The 18,086-nt window shown below is 35.8% G+C and overlaps 2 protein-coding genes across 3 annotated transcripts; one reads left to right on the forward strand and one right to left on the reverse strand.

Annotated features, from left to right (window-relative positions):
- Nucleotides 1-5,694: 5,694 nt before the first annotated feature.
- On the reverse strand, nt 5,695-7,418 carry LOC132168453 (uncharacterized). Its single transcript, XM_059579441.1, has 3 exons — nt 7,213-7,418; nt 6,612-6,831; nt 5,695-5,910 (listed from the first exon to the last, which is right to left on the reverse strand). Exons 1-3 carry the CDS (start codon nt 7,416-7,418, stop codon nt 5,695-5,697), a joined length of 642 nt encoding a protein of 213 aa, XP_059435424.1.
- A 2,737-nt stretch (nt 7,419-10,155) lies between these two features.
- Nucleotides 10,156-17,322, forward strand: LOC132171163 (BRCT domain-containing protein At4g02110). Of its 2 annotated transcripts, XM_059582405.1 has the most exons (10): nt 10,156-10,314; nt 10,407-10,496; nt 10,662-10,766; nt 11,215-11,316; nt 11,438-11,522; nt 12,132-12,201; nt 12,353-12,397; nt 13,452-15,785; nt 16,026-16,242; nt 16,677-17,322. In XM_059582405.1, exons 1-10 carry the CDS (start codon nt 10,234-10,236, stop codon nt 17,208-17,210), a joined length of 3,663 nt encoding a protein of 1,220 aa, XP_059438388.1. In that variant the 5' UTR covers nt 10,156-10,233; the 3' UTR covers nt 17,211-17,322. The 2 variants fall into 2 exon arrangements, with proteins under 2 accessions (XP_059438388.1, XP_059438389.1); XM_059582406.1 differs by lacking the exons at nt 10,156-10,314; nt 10,407-10,496 and having other exon boundaries at nt 10,706-10,766; nt 11,226-11,316.
- Nucleotides 17,323-18,086: the final 764 nt, after the last annotated feature.

The following is an 18,086-nucleotide window of genomic DNA, read 5'->3' on the forward strand; positions in this document are numbered from 1 at the left end:
AAATTGCTTTTTTTTAAAAAAAAAAAAAATTAATGCCTAAAACGACGTCGTTTTGGGCTGGGTATGTGTTGTAGTTTTAGGACACAAAACGACGTAGTTTTAGGGAAGGGTAAAATTGGTATAAAAAGTCAAATTGTTTGACTTTAACGTTAAAATGGTCCAAAGTGAGAAAAAACCAAAGTTCAAAGGGCCTAAGTGAGAGTTTTGAAAATTCATGGGGGTTTTTCAAAACGGCTGGAAGTTCAGGGGGCTTTCTGAAGTTTCCCCTAATAATAAATTTGAATAATAATAATAATAATAATAATGAGAGATAAAAGAATAGCATGTCTCAATAAAAAAAATAAAAAATAATTATAAAAAATAATAATTATTATAAAAAAATAAAAAATAAAAATAAAAAACCTCTACTATTTCACTCTTTCTCGAGAAGTTTCACCAAAGGTTTCATGAATTTTTAATTTTATTGAGTATATGTATGTTTCTATCCAAATTTAATCAGTTTTTTTAGGGTTAAATACTGCCCCCTAGGTTTTCAACATTTTATTTTTTTCTCCTTAGGGTTTCATTTTTATCACAGGAGGCACATGTAATTTTCATAATGACCAAGATGGTACCTCCGTTAAAATTCCGTCTAAAATTTAACGGAACGTCATATCAGCATCAATCAAATGTCGTCACGTGTCATATAATTAATTAAAAAATTATATTTTTAAAGGGAAAATTACAGTTTACCCCCCCAAAGTTGTCAGCAATTTGCAATTCGACCTCCAAAGTTTTAATTTTTGCAATCCACCTCCCTAAAGTTTCAATTTTTTTTCAATTTAGGCATTCCGTTAGTCAAACCGGCTTTGACTGACGGAACAGTGATCACGTGCGACGCACTTGATCACTATTGGCATTTTTGGAGACCAAAATGCCTCCCATCCCCTGTTCTATCTCTCCCTCTCTCTCTCTCTCCGTTTGATCATTTCTTTTTTGTTCAACATCAATCTGAAACCTTTTGATCCAGATTTCATCTGATTCTGATCTGAAACTGCACGCTGGGACGGTGGGACCTTCCTCCAGCCATCTGAATCTTCTCCAATCTCAGGATTGACGAGCACCTGAGTTTGATATTTATCTTTTTTATTTTCTTTATATATATATCTCCATAGATTCTTATCTCATTCCATTCCAGTGGCTCAACCAATAACCAATGGCGAAAACTAAAAAATCCATGGTTTCCCGGTAGAACCCCATTTCGCTCAAGTTGTTGTGAAACCGGAAAAAAGAAACGGTTTTTCGCACAGCTTGCTCATAGTGCAAGTCCCACTTGTATATCGTATTTGGCCGAAGAAGCATCGGACAAGTTGGAGTTCTTACCTTCTTGGGACTCCATGGACCAAGATCTGCTTTCATTATATGGGCAATACCGATCTACTTTAGTAGATCATATATATATATATATATATATTTTTTCCTTTTTTATTTTCATCTGATATTCATGATTCTGAAGTTTATGTAAGACGGCGGTTGATTTCAGGGAGGTTGAGATTGTTGTTGTTGATACAGTGATAGGATTATTATAATGAAGAATTGCTGTTGATATAATGATATTTGTTCATATTCTTGTTGGTGCCAAGCTAATATCTGCAATAAATTTTTGCTTTGTGTGTTTTCATATTCTTTCTGGTTTTTCTTGTGGGTTGTGAGAAGCTCAGTGTATCTATAAAATTTCAAACGAGAATTCAAATTTCCACACGAACCACTGCAAAAGGATAGGATTGAACAATTTTCAGTTTTCATTCGCTCCTTCCTTTCCACCAGATTCTCAGTAACCAAACAAAGATTTTTTTTTTTTTTAAAAAAAAAACTCAATCAATTTACAAATTTTATATACTACCGATCTCTTTCTTATTTTCACTACCTATCTGTTCCTTTTTTCCCGACCAATCAACTGGCTCAGCCAAAATAAAATTTTCGTTTTCCAATGAATTCAAAGTCAAAAAAAAAAAAAAAAATCACAACCAAAGCACTCGAAATTCTCTTTTCTCTCAATTTCTCTGCATCCAAATGATGATTAAATCTCAACGTCTCTCTTTGGAATTGGCCGGCCAGCGTTAAGATCAAAGGTGATCTCCGACATGCTCGTCGTCGTTCTCGGTAAACAAAGGAGTGAGAGTCTGTGGGATGGGGGGCATTTTGGGTAGAAAAAGGTTAGAAGTGATGGGAGCATTTTCGGTAGAAAAAGGTCAGAAGTGATCACGTGCGTCGCACGTGATCACTGTTCTGTCAGTCAAAGCGGCTCTGACTGACGGAATGCCTAAATTGAAATAAATTGAAACTTTAGGAGGGTGGATTGCAAAAATTGAAACTTTGGAGGTCGAATTGCAAATCGCTGACAACTTTGGAGGGGTAAACTGTAATTTTCCCATTTTTAAAAAAAGAAAGAAAAAAGAATTGAGAGTGACTTAGCCATTTGTGGGTGGCCATGGGATGACCGGGACATCCCCATCTGGCTGATTTGGGGGTAGCGAGCCACCCCATGACTCATAAGGATCAAAAGTTCTCACATTGCTGTTTAACAAGGCTCTGTCCGCAGCAAACAAATGGTTGCTGCAAACAAATGGATGCCCACCTCCGCAGCAAAATAAATAAATAAAATGTAAATAAAAAATCTTATTAAAAATTTTGAGCAAGAAGTAGGAGGAGGAAAAACGATTCTTCACCTGGATTGCCTATGGGTTGTTGGAGGAGGCTGGCGTTGGTCAGTAGGTGGACTTGTAGAGAGCGCGAGATGCCGAAGAGACACGGGTTTTGGCTAGAGAGGGAGGTTTGGGCTCCTTGGGGTGGCTGAGCCACCCCCAAACGGGCCATATGGGGGTGGTTCCGGCCACCCCCTTTGGCCATTAGGGTGGCCGAAAGGCCTGAAACTACCCCCAAATTCACTGGGAATTGTTTCGGCCACAAAAAAAAAAAAAATTTTAAAAAAAAATTAATTATATAATACGTAGCGACATTTGATTGGTGCTAATGTAGTGTTCCGTTAAATTATGAAAACCACAAATACGAGATAAAAATGAAACTCTAAAGAAAAAAAAAAAAATAAACCGTTGAAACTTTATGGGGTAAAAGAGTATTTAATTTTTTTTTAAATAAAATATTTTATTAAAGATCAATCATGTCAAACAGTTATTGAAAAAATGACAACAGATCGAAACAACAAAGTTGCCAAAGTCATTCAATGGCTATAGAGGGCTCAATTTTTTAGGCATAATTGTATTTCTCAAGTATTTTGTCAAGAAAATTCACAAAATATTAACATATATAATAATCTATTTGACCATAGCTCAAACTGCGGTCATGGAGAATCTTTGTGACAAAATTAAAAACCAATGGAACTTTTTGATAATCCATCAAAACAAATGGAGTGGTCGATTTTAATCTTTTTTCGTAAAAGTAATTGTTTTGATGTCATTAATTTTAGTTTTTTAGTCTTTTTTGAAATATACATTAATGTATTTTAGTAGTTTATATAGTATGTTTTTACAATGAATGGCAATGTGTTAAGTTTTGCCAACAAAGTATTTGCAATACAGTGCAGTTTGGGGTTTGTGAATGAATAACTCTTTTCAAGAAAGCTCTTATAAGTATCGAGTCATATATTGAGAGAAAGCATATATAAAGAAAGAGAGTAGTTAATATATTTAAGTAAACTATTAGTCCATTAGTTTAGGCTTTTGTATTAATATGACTTGTGGATGCAATTTTTATTATTTTTGAAAGCGGATTCTTTCACCTATTGAAATTTTTCTAGCATTATTTATGATATTCACTTTTATTTGTTTTCTTTTTAGGGTTAGAAGGCTGTAAAAACTTATTGTAGTGCTAATTTTAAAACATGTTATTTAACTAATTATGCAACTTTAGAAGCATTTTCTCACGTTCTCTCTTCTATCCTCCCTTAATATATAGCCATTTTTCCCCTTTTCGAATAAGAAAACGAAATGAACCTGATCATGATATATATAAATATATCTTACTGATCGGATCTGATCTAATTTGCAGAGGCATGATCTTATGTAATATATATCCTCATTTATTTTATTTTATTTTATATTGCATCCCAATTCAGTATATATATATATATATATATATATATATATATATATATAATCTCGATAACAACACTAGCATCAGCCTGGCATGCTTGGAACTTGTGTAAAAGCTCTGATTCTGGAGCCAACAAGAAACATTTTGGACATTGATATTTTCGTCTTTTTTGGTCTTTGACGCCACAAATATATCCCACACTCATCGGGGTTTCATAATTATTTATTTGTTTTTTAATTGTTGGCATGTTTATTATTGCTCTAGAAGCACCCCCCTAATAAAAGGGCTAACAAAGAGTAATACTACGAATCTTTTTTGTGTTCTTCTTGAGTTATTCAAAAATAATGTGGTTATTAAAATTATTATTTGATCAAAATTTAACAACGATTAATCACAAGTTCAATTATAATTTTAATAGTCACATCATTCTTGAAAAGACTAAAAAAAAATACAAAAGAGACTTATAAAATTACTGGTCTAATAAATAAATCCCACACTCATTGGGGTCTCATAATAATTCGTCTACTTTATTGTATCGAAGGGCCACAATCCAGTCCCTGAAAAGCACAAGAATGGTTTTGTGCATCCTAATTTATTTATTTTTAATCAATTGGAAAAATTGGTTACAACCTTACAAGGACGGTTTGTGGATCCTAATTAACAAGCATACAATAGTGGTGGCAACCAAAGGCAAAACTAGAAAAGACCCAAAAAAAAAAAAAAAAATCCTTTTTAGGTGGTAAAAAAACTAATTTGAAAGGGGTTTAAGAGTTTGTATGGGTAGACTTCATTTGATTTTTTTTTTTTTAGCTAGGCTAGACAGTACTCCATCCTCTCCATACACACACACACACAATATATATATATATAGAGAGAGAGAGAGAGAGAGAGAGAGAATTTGGCTTGTCGCATTGATAATAACCTTTAGAGAAGAACAATAAGAAAAAGACTGCTGCCAATATACAATTTATCTCTTTCATCATTAACATTAAGGGGAATGGCTCTGGATATATCTATATATATCTTATCTCTGAAATAGTTATTTATTTGTATTTTAATTGTTGGCATGAATAGTCAAACGATTGTTAATTTGTTATCAACATGGGACACGCTGTCATTATAATTCACAGAGTCTCGATCATGAGACAACTAGACAATGAAAGACCTCTCTTTATGTTTAATCGTACACTTTCCTTTTTTGGAAGTATTTACCTACGTTCCCCAATAAAGGAAACTAAATTATAGGTTAGTTTTACTTTATTATTTTTTAAATTAAAGAATTTCAGTCCCCAAGAGGTAGCTCAATCGGCTGGGATCACGCTTAATGAAGTAGAGGTCTCTAGTTCGAATCCCCCCTCCCCCCTCTTGTGCGGACATGTCAAAAAAAAAATTAAAGAATTTCATTTGACAGTGTGTTAAAAAAAGAAGAAGGATAATTTAAAAATATAAAAAAATCATGTATTGAAATCACATGCAAAAATGCATTTTAAAAAAATGTACAATTTTAAAAATCAAATTGTAATTCTTTAAATTACATTTTTAAAACTTACCCTTTTCATTAACCATATTTTTAAAATCACCAAACCGCCAAAAGCTATGAAACTACAAATTGATTTTTCCAGCCAAGTACCATGAATGCATAATTAGGGTGGCAAAGAAGAAGATTTGAGCCAGGGCTGCTACCCCATGAATACTCCTAAATTTCCTGTTCATGGCTGCAAGCTTTGTATTCACCTTTGCAACTTCCATGTTCTTTGACAGCCCAATTTCTTCCCCAATACTCAATTCTCTCTCCACTTTATGCCTCTGCTTCATCATCTGCACCACAATAATTAAACAAAACAAAATGACAGACTTATCAAAAACTCCACCAGCAATGAGCAAACCGTTTATATACTCCACACGATCATTCTCAGAATGGACAAGAACAATATTCATCTCTTTCAACTGTTAAATTACTAGTTATCTTAAAATGATAAGTTGATAGAAAGAGAGAAATTTAATCACTTAGAATTTGTTTGAGATTGCGTTTGATGAGCCTAAAAGTGCGTTTAACACTCAAAAAGTTCGTTTGAAAAAAAAACAATCATTTGGTAAAAAAAATTAAAAGCGTTTTTAAGAATAAAAAAAACCTAAACATGACCAAAACTCACTTTTGACAAAAGCTTGAAAATGAAGCTTTTGCCAAAAAACGTTTTTTTACTTAAAATCTCTATTTCTCAAACGCAATCTCAAACATGCTCTTAATCATCACTTTAATACTTCCCCTTATATGTGAGTTCAAACTCTATTTTTAGGCCCAATACGTGGAATATTTAATTTAAATGAGGTGATTAGACGGAGTCTAGATTCGATTCTATGACATTTGGCTATGATACCATATTAAATTACCAATGATTTTAAAAGATTAAACTGATACGGAGAGATAAATTAAATCACTTAATCATCATTTTAACACTTTTAACATGACGAACCCACGTTACATAAAGTGGGAATTTGTAAGAACTTTAAGTAATTACCTCGATGGTCATGGGCGCAAAGACAAACAAATTGGAGAGATTGAATGCCAACGAAGACAGCAAGAGCCCAAGTTGGTACTTCTCAGCTGGAGACGACGACTTCCATGGATGCAGATACGCAAACGAGCCTGCTGATATTGCACAGCAGATCCCAACCAGAATGAAACTCGCGGGAAACAACTTGCTTCGCAGATTTCCAAACAGATGCCTTGGAAGATTCCTAAGAATTGTCAAACGGATTTTCAACGAAATAGCTTACGAAAATGCTACTATAATGCAAATGTTTCTTAAAATAATGACGATATATAGATTCTAACACATAACTAAACAACCTTCTTTTGTTGTTCTGCAGATTACTACAAAATAATTCGGTTTTAGTGATGGGCAATTGGTGACATTTCAATGGCAAAAAAAGGTTACTAACGGGTTGGTGACGTGTCACTAGTGACGCGTAAAAAATCCACCGGTCTAGAATTGAAATTGGTGAAATTTCAGTAGTTGAAATTTTTACTTACTTTTCCGAGTAACCAAACATGACAGAATTGGTGGCATGCATGCATACTATATACAAGGATAAGAGATGTAAAGAGAAGAGTGTTACAGGAACAAGACGAAGACTGCAGGGAAGGTGACCCAGAGAGCGGTGCCAAAGGCGGTGGAGAAGCTGAGAAGATATGTCAGTTTGAGGTAGGGAGCAAGCTTCGTCGAAATCTGACCGTCCGATTTCGATCCAAAGCTCTCCGGCGAGAATATCACTCCCATTGATAAGAAAGTCACGAACGCTACTAATTTCCTTGGCCAACTCATCTCTCTCTCCCTCTGTATGCAAAATGGAGGTTTTATATATAAACTTTTAAGGGGATACGTAGAGAGCGCGCCAATCTCTCATAACAGAAGTGTGAAAACTATATTTTATTTTTGTGATCAAGGAGAAGGCATTACAATGCTATATATATATATACACGTTAATCAAATCTGCAAGACTTACGCCGAAAGACTATAACAAAATAAAAAATAGGAAACTTATAATTACACCATATCAAGCAAAGAAATGAAATAGAAAAAATAAAAACGTGTTGATAACTCTTTTCTGGAGATATTCATTTTCCCCGGAAGATGGATAAGATAAAGCTGGCTCACATAACAAAAATTGTACATCATGGGCTCACATAACAAAAATTATTAATTGGCTTATCAAATTATCTATGGAGCTATGTATAATAACTCTAACATAACAAAAAATTTTGACGTGGTGAAAATGTCACGTCAAAAACTTGAATTTTTTTACACCCGCCCAGTGGTGGAGCCAGACGTTTCAGAATGTAGGGGCCGTAAAAAACAAAAAAACATATATAAAAGTTTATAAATATGTGCTCAAATTGATATATTAAAAATATAACATGTTCGCACTATATCAAAAAGACAGAAATGCAAAAAATAAAAGAATTCATAAGTGAGTGCGTGAGAAAGAGGGAAAAGAAACAATTTTTTTTATTTTAATACTTGGAGGGGCCTATGTAGCTGATTGTGTGCTCAATAGATGGACAAGTGCTCAATTTTTTTTTAATAAAAAATTCTTTGTGGGGGCCCTATGTAGCTGGACGAGTGCTCAATGGCAGGACTTTTGCTCTTTTTTTTATTTTTTAATATTTCTTGTGGGTGCCGTGGCCACCTCTGGCCTACATGTGGCTCCGCCACTGCACCCGCCTTTTTAATCGTTGAGATATGTCAAGAAACACACGTCAGAAGGGATTTCTGACGTGTCAATGTCAAAAACTCTTAATCAAAAAATTACTCAATTTTTGTAGAATATATATGGCTCAGCTGCTAATTAATATACATTTTATGTGTTTCAACAACATCAAAGAGATGGCATTTTTATTATTGTTAAATATAACATGTGACCGTTGTCATTATAATTCATCGACAACTAAACAACGAAAGGGCCTTTCTCTTTACATATTGTATATTCGAATGGTTCCTTTTTTTTGAAGTACTTTTGAATTCAAAGTACCACCTACCTTCTTTCCCAATAAAGGGGAACCAAATTGAAACTAGAGATTGATTTTAGTTGCCAAGTACCACGAGTGCATGCATAATTAGGCTCGCAAAGTACATGATATGAGCCAGCAGGGATGCTACCCCATGAATCATCCTAAATTTCCTATTCATGGCTGCATGCTTCCTATTCACCCTTGCAACTTCCGTGTTCTTTGACAGCCCAATTTCTTCCCCGGCCAATATGCAATTTTCTCTCCACCTTATGCCTTTGCTTCATCATCTGCAGTACCGCAATAAACAAAACTGAAGAAACTTATAATGCAATGGAAAATTAAATGTAAAAGTGGAGAAAATGAGATAAAGATTTGCAGGTAATTAGGTGTTAGACACCTATATCCACCACTAGGAAAAAGCTCAAACGAGCTACATTTTGCTCTTTTTCTCTAATGAAATTTACAAGACAAAAAGACTCATATTTATAGAACAAATTGTGTAGATAACGCTAAAGTATGGTAATCAAATAACACTATTAACATGATTACAATCGATCCTATATGGTAATTATCATATATGGAATATACATCTATCATAGAGATGATGGCCGAAAAATGGTTGGAGATGGTGTGTCCAGCGGCGGTGGCCAAGTGATATTGGCAGCCAGCAACGATAGCTAGTGATGGGCCTTTAATAACAATATATATGTTGAAAATAGGCCACAATAGATTGAAGAATTTGGGCCAAAATAGGGTCAATTATGTGCCAAATATTATGGTTAGATGGGAAAGATCAATTATATCCTAATAAAGACAAAAGAAATTTTGAAAAGTGGTCTCCAGCTCATGAAAGATTGTACCTAGTATGAGACGCGTGGTGTAGAATGGATGAAATTAAAGCTGACAATTTTTTACACAACCCATAAATTCAATACAAAATTAGAGGGTTCGAATTTGGCATAAACGAATTCAGGATCATAAATTAGTTGACTTGTTTGACCCACAAGTTGACCCGCTTATATATATATATATTGAAACAGATCAAACGAGTCCTGTTAGGTTACGTCAACCAGGTTAAAGAGATTGTGTTTTGAATACAAGTGGGTCAAATAGCTAGGTCAATCGGGTTGCTCACGAGTCGTGCTCAAGTTTAAGTAGAAGAAATGACTTTTATAGGATTAGCGGGTCAAGTAGGTTGACTTGAACCCGACACAACAACCTATTTTTCTAGCCCTAAATGAAACCTTATCTCCAACTCAAGGCTTGGACACACTTAAGCTCCAAATGTTGGGCTTAGAACTCACGCCCACGATAGTTGCCCGACTTGAATTTCAGGAATCTGAGTGTCAAAGAGGACTTTACACGTGTCACAAATCTACGTCTTTCAAGTGCAACGTGGCGCGACAGTGAACGATCATATTTTGGTCGTCCCGCCAAAGCACCAAAATCAAAAAATCAACGAATTCCCTCCCACTATTTCACTCTTCCTCGACAAGCTTTAAAAAAGACTCACCAAATGACAAAACCCTCTTTTCCTCTTCTCCTTCATTTCAAACTCTCATTGCCAGTCCTTCATTCACTTCCCTCTTCTTAGGATTTCGATTTCCTCACTGAAATTCCATTCCCCGATGGAAAGCAATTCCCCTTCCACTGCGTTTCTCGACGTCCGTTTCGTTCTCTTCGGATTCGATCCCGTCAATGAAAACAAGGTCTCTTTCTCTCTCAAGTTTTGGATTGTTGATTATTTTGATTTGATTGGTAATTGATTGAATTTATTTGGTGAAAATTGCGATTATTGTAGGTTCGAGGTAGGCTTGTTTATGGCGGTGGAGTTGATGCTGGTCAGTATAGCCAAAGTTGTACTCATGTAATTGTGGATAAGCTTGTTTATGTAAGCTCTAGTTTCTGGTTTCACTTCATTTGCCTTTGATTATTATTGTTTAATTAAAAATCTCTCTATCTACCACCCACCTTTTTTTGCTCCAGATTTGTATTATTTGTTGGTGAATTCTGTTGGTGTTTGTGTATGCTTATAGTTAGTATGTGTGTTGTGTAGGATGATCCTGTGTGTATTGCTGCACGGAATGACGGCAAGACGCTCGTCACAGCCTTGTGGGTTGATCATAGTTTTGATGTTGGAATGCCCGTTGATTCCACTTCGGTGTGTTTCTTATCTGGTTTTCTACGTAGACTGAATTTTCAGATTGACATAAGCATTTACATAGTTGAATATGTCTTGGTCAAAGTGAAAATTTTGGTATGAACTAGAGGAGATTTTGCTACGTGTTGCTTAATTGTGGTTTATCAGGTTTAGAAAGTGGTTTCATGGTTTTCTTTATTTGCTTTAGTTTTGTATATGTATGTTCAAATCAATCTAGCACTTTAGGCTGATTAGAATCAGCAGGAAGCACTTATTTCTGAAAATTATTCTTTAGATTTTGGTAGACTCTGTGTGAAACTTAGACATTTATTCTCATGACCCTGTACCCATGGTTTTAGAAATCATTTGCCAAAAACTAGTTTGTAATCTACATTTTCTTTTGGAATCAGTTTTTTCTCCTCGTAATACCGTTTGCGTGCTATTAGATATTTATATTTGCTTTTAACAGATTATGTACAGGCCTCTCAAGGATCTGAATGGGATACCGGGTGCGAAAAATTTAGTTATATGCTTAACCGGATATCAGCGGCAAGATCGAGATGACATTATGGTACACATTTCTCCTAGTGCCACTTTTCAACTTTGAGTAGGGATTCTACTAGGAGTTACTGGAGACAGTGGTTTAATGAAAGGACATTGTATTATGACTTGATTTTTTTTCTACTTCTCAGGTTATGGTCAGCTTGATGGGTGCTAGGTTCTCTAAGCCATTGGTGGCAAACAAGGTTACTCATCTCATTTGCTATAAATTTGAGGGTGCGTAATCCGTGTTCTCAATAAAAATTGTGTATAAAATGAAATATGATTAATAGTTTTGTATTATACTGCATTTATTTGCTGTAATCTTCTTTTTGTTCCATGTTCAAATTCTCTTCAGGCATAGTTTATTTTGGGTAGCATTTGTTGTGCATTTTTAGTGAGCACAAGTTATTTATTGCTTTTTGAACCAAACCCAATCATTTTTGGGTTTTTCAAAACAAGAATTCTATTGTAGTCTTCATCCTTTAACTGGTTGAATGTGTCAGTTGATCTAAGTTTGTGAAAATGACAAATTGCATAATGGCTTAGGATTGAAATTGTTGACCAATAAATTATATGGTTATGGTGGACTTTCCATGACCAGCTTCTCTGCTAAATACTGCAGAACTCTGGTAAATCTTGGTTCTTGAAATGTCTTAAAGTTGTTTTATATTCCCTAGCAACTTTTGTTAATTGAATGACATGAGACACACTTACAGAAAAAGCATGTGGTTTTTTTTTGCCATACTCGGTTGGTCATTGTGGATAATTTTGCTGGAGATGATCGCTATATCTGTGGCCTATGAAGTAGTATTAAATTTTAATGGAGTATGTTATTATATGTAGGGGAGAAGTATGAACTTGCCAAAAAAGTCAAGATGATAAAGCTTGTCAATCATCGATGGTTGGAAGATTGGTATGTTGATGTGCTATTCATTCTTTTATGTTTGTTTTTGAAGTCTATACTGATACGAAGTATTCTATCTCATAACCTAACTGAGATTCTATGCCTTTTTGTATGAAGTGATAAGTTTTTCTTTTATCTAACCGCCTTTATTCGTCTGTAGCTTAAGGGATTGGGAACTTCTTCCAGAAGATAATTATTACAAGAGGTGAGACATTTGAATCCAAGATTGTGTGTTCTTGAATTTTATACTTCTGTGGTATGCATCTAAGAATATATTCCATGCGGACTGCATTGGAAAGGAGAGGAGGGGAGAAGGGGGTTTTGCATTTTTTCTTATTCTATGTTGGTGAGAAGCTAATTACATCCTATGCCTACATGCATGCATAGGCAGAGTTGTTCCTTATGACATATTTTTAATTCCCGCTCATTTGATGAGTCTATTCTTTTGGTATTGATATCAGCCCTTGAATCCTGACCTTGAGGGCCTACAGTTCATGCATTTGCCCACAAATCCACAGGATTGATTGATATATAGAAATAAAAGGTGTCAAGATTTGTGTTTTCAACAAAAGAGAGGTTCGTGGTCTATATATAAGGCATTCACAATCCAGGAACAAATACAATATTCTGGAATATGAACACCTCACCCTAGGACAACTTGTAGGGGCACCTCACCACCTTCTAGGGACACCTCATCCATCTTCTGGAATAAAGACACCTCACCAATACACCTCATCACTCTAACAGAAGGAAAGAAGCTTATGATTGTTTTAGTAAAGTTCTTGGAGCCTGGAACACAATTATTGCATGACCTGAGTGACACACACTTTTAACTAATTAGATGCACTGCGGATTCTATTTTTGATATTGTACCTTAAATTAAGGAAGAAAAGGAGAAAGGGAGGGAGTTATACGTTTTGCTTATTGCCCTAAAACTATGTCTAGGTTCCAATGTGGTAACATTGGAGGTTTATCACATAGACACAATTACAAGTGCCTGGTAACTCATGGTTTGTTTATTTAAAGTTGTTTTTGTGGTCTGGTGGGTATATTTTTAATTAAGCAAACAAGTTAGTTGATGCAATAGACACAACGTGTAGCAATGTGTTTAAGGTTTTTTTAGAATTTTCACTGCAGAATCATGCCGTCACCTCCTGATTAGTTTAATGGTTTTCCTTTCCTTGGACTCCTTGCGTGTACGAATAAATGAAGTGTAAGCACCGTGCTAATTTATCTCCTAAAGTTTCTTTTCTTGACAGTGGCTATGATTTGGAGATGATGGAAGCAGAGGCTAAGGATTCTGAAGAAGAGGCTGAAGACACTACAGTGAAGCAATTTTTGGGGAGAAACATGAATAAGAGTCCTCATAATTCAAAAATTGGGGTACCAACAACCTCTGAATTGCCCACATCAGTTGGTGAACTCTCACCTGCTCCAAAGGGTCCATTGAATGTTGAAAGTACAACGGTCATGTTATTCACTCCTGGAAAAGAGAAAACATCTGGTCAAGCATCAAGCTCTGATAATGTTGATGTTTCTAAAGCGCTTGGCTGTCAGAATACTAATTCTGGCGAGCTACCTGATCTGCTTGACCAAAATCTAGATCCTATGACAGTCGACAATGGTTTGACATCTACCTCTAGAAATGGTAAAAGGCCCATTCATTCTGATGCCACAATTAGTCCTTTAAGTGACTCGATGAAAACTTCAAGGAGGTCCTCACTTCCAATGTACTCTGGAGAAATGCCAGGCAAATTAAGTGACCATTCTAAAGCACATTTGGGTGAAGTCAGTGATGATTTTGAGAACTTTCCCTTCAGAGCAAAAGCAAAGGATAGTTTTGGCTCTGGTTGTCTTCAAACTTCTAGGGAAGGAACTGATTTAGTTCATGGAAAAGAGTCAAGTGGTTTGTTGCCTCAAAAGAGGATGGCAAATGCTACTTATGTTAGCTTTAAGTCACCGAAGGTGAGTATTGATTCAAAACCTTGCACAGCAACAAGTCCAGTGGCGGGTGATAAAACTCAGGGATTGGAACCAACATTTTTGATCGATGGCCCCCATGGAGCCAGCAGCCATTTTCTACTTGGCAATGATGGCCTTCGTATGGATAAGACTCCTAATCTGAATGCTGCACAGACCTCAAATGCTAACATATCAACGACTGAACCCTCAACTTGTAGCAAGAAGTCTTTGACAAGTGATGTGCCTTCCTCTGAAACTGTAACCGCAAAGAATGGACAAGATAATGACGCTTATGAGAAGACGCCCCAATCATCTTTCCAGAGATTAAGACAGCCTGCCTTATCCACCAAGCCTGACATTGTAGATTTAGGTATGGGGAAATCTGCACTTGAAGTTGGAGAAAAAGGGGAGCCAGAGAATGAGCAGCAGCAAGATATTGAGTCATCTGCCATTAAGAAAAAATTGGCGACTGAGAAATCTGACGGGCCTTGCAATGCAAGCTTGCCTGGAGGAAATGATAACTTGATAACACAACCACTTAGGAAGAAGACGGTTGCCAAAAAGACTTTGGGTTCAAGACCTAAGTCAACTGCTAATATCCAAAAGGGTCCTGTCTACGTAAATAAAACTACCTCCCATGATGCTGCTGCAATTCATTCAGATGAAGTGAAAAAGACAGCAGATCATGAGAAGTCTCCTCCAACTGTTAATACTGAAGCACTGAAGGAGGTGCAGACAGAAAATGTCATGAAGTCTGGCGACTATATGGAGAATAGAAATGAATCGATGGGTGATGAAACTGAGGCTCCAGAGAACAAAGTTGAAGATGAGTTGGAGAAGCCACTTAATGAACAGAAACCTGGGGTGGTTATATTGACAGATAAAGCAGATACAATCATGGAAGAGAATTTGGAAATGGTGCAGCATATTACAAATGACTACAACACGAGCATGCATGATGATGCAATGGCTTCAGAGGAAGGCGCCAATGGAATTGAACTAGAGAAGACTGTTTGTCACAAGAATGTAGAACTTGCTTCAACAAGCTTAGATTTAGACGGTCTCAAAGGGAAAGTGAATAAAGGGAAAAAACGCCCTATAGGTAGAACCAAGATGAAGATGGATGTAATGAAATCTAAGAAAGTTGTGGATGGTGAAGGAAGTGGGACTGAGAACAATGAGGGGACGGGGACAGAAAAGGAGAAAAGAGTGTTGCTTCCTTCTGGTAAAACTAAGAGTTGCCCTGTTCTCACAAATGAGTCAGAGAACCGTTGCGAAGGGGAGAAGGAGAACAAGCCAGTTAAAGATTTAAGTCAGGGCAAAGAGTGCGTCAGGAAACCATCTGTTAAATCTAATATAATGCCAAGGAAGATCAATCAAAAGGCAGGAAAGGTGAATCAAAAATCTTCAACATCAGTGGGAGAGTATCCGTACGGCGAGAAAACCGAACCTACATGGTTTATATTGAGTGCTCATCGACTACAAAGAAAGGAGTTTCAACAAGTTATTCGGCGTTTGAAAGGGAGACTTTGCCGAGATTCTCATCAATGGTCATACCAGGCTACACACTTAATAACCACAGATCCAATTCGCAGGACGGAGAAGTTCTTTGCTGCCGCTGCATCTGGAAGGTACGTCACCTTTTTTATAAATTCAAAACTTTGCATAATAATGACAACTTATCTGACCGAATTCCAGCTGGGGTTCTATTTGCCAAGCAAAAATGTATTCTTACAGCAGGCTTCACTCCCCAGTGGAGTTGGCAGACACTATGTAAATCTTTGTTCATTCTCGTCAGAAGTTTAGGATCACTATACTTTGTGCGATACATCACTAGACATATGTTCTAATTCGTTCGATCTCGAGTGCAGGTGGATTCTTAAGACCGATTATCTTACTGCCTGTAGTCAGGCAGGAAGATTCGTGGCAGAGGAACCTTATGAATGGCACAAAAATGGCCTTAGTGAAGATGGTGCAATCAATTTGGAGGCTCCAAGGAAGTGGCGGCTCTTGAGGAAGAGAACAGGTCATGGTGCGTTTTATGGAATGCGCGTTATCATATATGGTGAATGCATTGCGCCTCCTTTGGTATGCTTGCTGTCCAAATCTATTTTTATATTTTTTTCATGCAAAATTTAAATCTAATGCGAAATTAACACAAAATTAGTACGTTAAGAGTTTGACTCGTTTAATTAAATAGATTGGATTTTGATTGATTTATATAATTTTATACTTATGTTCTCATACAATCCGAATTTAATACGCAACATTTATGATTAAATTTTTTAAAAAAAATAAATATTAATTTATATAATTTTATATTCATACCTCGGCACTACCAAAACGAAACTCCGAACACAAATAAATTGTCACTCATAGCAAATTCTGCCATAGATTCTACAAAATGATCTCTCTTCTGCAAGCTTCATAAGCAGGCACTGTAGTCTGACGCGTGACAATAGGCTGCTTGTCTCTAAACTCTTTGGCTGATTTTGATACATGTTTTCATTTCTCTCAAACAGGATACTCTGAAGCGTGCTGTGAAGGCCGGCGATGGGACCCTATTAGCAACTTCTCCTCCGTACTCCCGCTTTTTCAAGTCTGGGGTAGACTTTGCCATTATCAGCCCCGGGATGCCACGTGTCGATTTGTGGGTGCAGGAGTTCTTAAAACACGAGATACCCTGTGTTGCAGCTGATTACTTGGTGGAATATGTCTGCAAGCCTGGGTACTCTCTTGAGAGACATGTGCTATACAATACTAATGCTTGGGCAGAGAAATCATTTGCTTCCCTGCAGAGCAAGGGGGAAGAGATTGTTGAGGACTTGACACCACCAGATGATCACGGTAGCAATGATATAGCCTGCCAGGTTTGTGGGTCTTGTGATAGAGGGGAGGTGATGTTGATCTGCGGCGATGAAAGTGGTTCTGTTGGTTGTGGGGTTGGCACCCACATTGATTGCTGTGATCCTCCACTTCAAGGTGTTCCAGAAGATGACTGGTTTTGTGCCAAGTGTAGCCAAAGCAGACACAGCACCACCTCTGGTAAGAAATAGAAAAAAAGGAATCCCTTGTAGATTAGGAAAGTTCTCTAAATCAATTTAGTTTAAGATAAGAGTAGCATAATTGTTTTATAAATATTTCCAAATGATTGTAATATGCTTTGTAGAAAATGTTTACTGTGTTAAAATATTAGTTAAATTATTAAAATAATTATTTTATTAGCTTAAGCTTTTGAGATAAACTATATTTTAATATGATATTAAAATAGAGGTCATGAATTCAAATCTTAATTCTATAATTTATCTTTGATTTCAATTAATGATTTTACGTGTTAAGTCTTAATTATTGAAAGTGTTGAAATATTAGTTAAATGCTAATTTAAAAGTATGGTGGTATATATATATATATAGACATATATTTTCAAACCAGTCTGGATAAAATATCCTCCGACCTATGTAAAATAGTTGGTTTCAAATTTGATTTGGCACATTCTCATTACGTTATGCTTTTATTTACTAAAATAATAAATTACATAAAACGTGTCATGTTAGTTTGAAACCAACCAAATTTTTGGAAAAAGTACTAAGAAACCTAACATTTGTCGTGTGTATATATATATATATATAGTTAAGGGCTTGGATTTCTCTACCTAGAAATGTTGTTAAAATTTAGGCTATTCAGCATTCTCTTATTGAGATTTTTTGTTTAAAATTTTAATGCATACAAGATGAATAAACAACGGTGATTTTTCTCAATTAACTCTTTTTTTTAAAAAAAATAAATAAATAACTGTTACAGATTTTAAACCTTTTTTAACTATTGCACCCCATATTAAATGTGTGGACACAATCAAGTATTACTACAATGAAAAATGCTAAAAATCATTTTCTTAACCATTTTTCAACCATCTCTTTATAATAAATAGATGA

This window comes from Corylus avellana, chromosome ca2 (assembly GCF_901000735.1).
Source record: "Corylus avellana chromosome ca2, CavTom2PMs-1.0".
Classification (NCBI taxonomy): domain Eukaryota; kingdom Viridiplantae; phylum Streptophyta; class Magnoliopsida; order Fagales; family Betulaceae; genus Corylus; species Corylus avellana.

Bases quoted from the DNA above. Each gene is read 5' to 3' on its own strand.
- LOC132168453 (XM_059579441.1), bottom strand. From the start codon at position 7,418: ATGAGTTGGCCAAGGAAATTAGTAGCGTTCGTGACTTTCTTATCAATG. The intron at 6,832-7,212 runs GTAACACTCTTC...GACAATTCTTAG, and splicing joins GCAGTCTTCGTCTTGTTCCT to GAATCTTCCAAGGCATCTGT. The intron at 5,911-6,611 runs GTAATTACTTAA...ATTGTGGTGCAG, and splicing joins TTGCGCCCATGACCATCGAG to ATGATGAAGCAGAGGCATAA.
- LOC132171163 (XM_059582405.1), top strand. From the start codon at position 10,234: ATGGAAAGCAATTCCCCTTCCACTGCGTTTCTCGACGTCCGTTTCGTT. The intron at 11,523-12,131 runs GTGCGTAATCCG...TATTATATGTAG, and splicing joins CATTTGCTATAAATTTGAGG to GGGAGAAGTATGAACTTGCC. The intron at 12,398-13,451 runs GTGAGACATTTG...TTTTCTTGACAG, and splicing joins GAAGATAATTATTACAAGAG to TGGCTATGATTTGGAGATGA.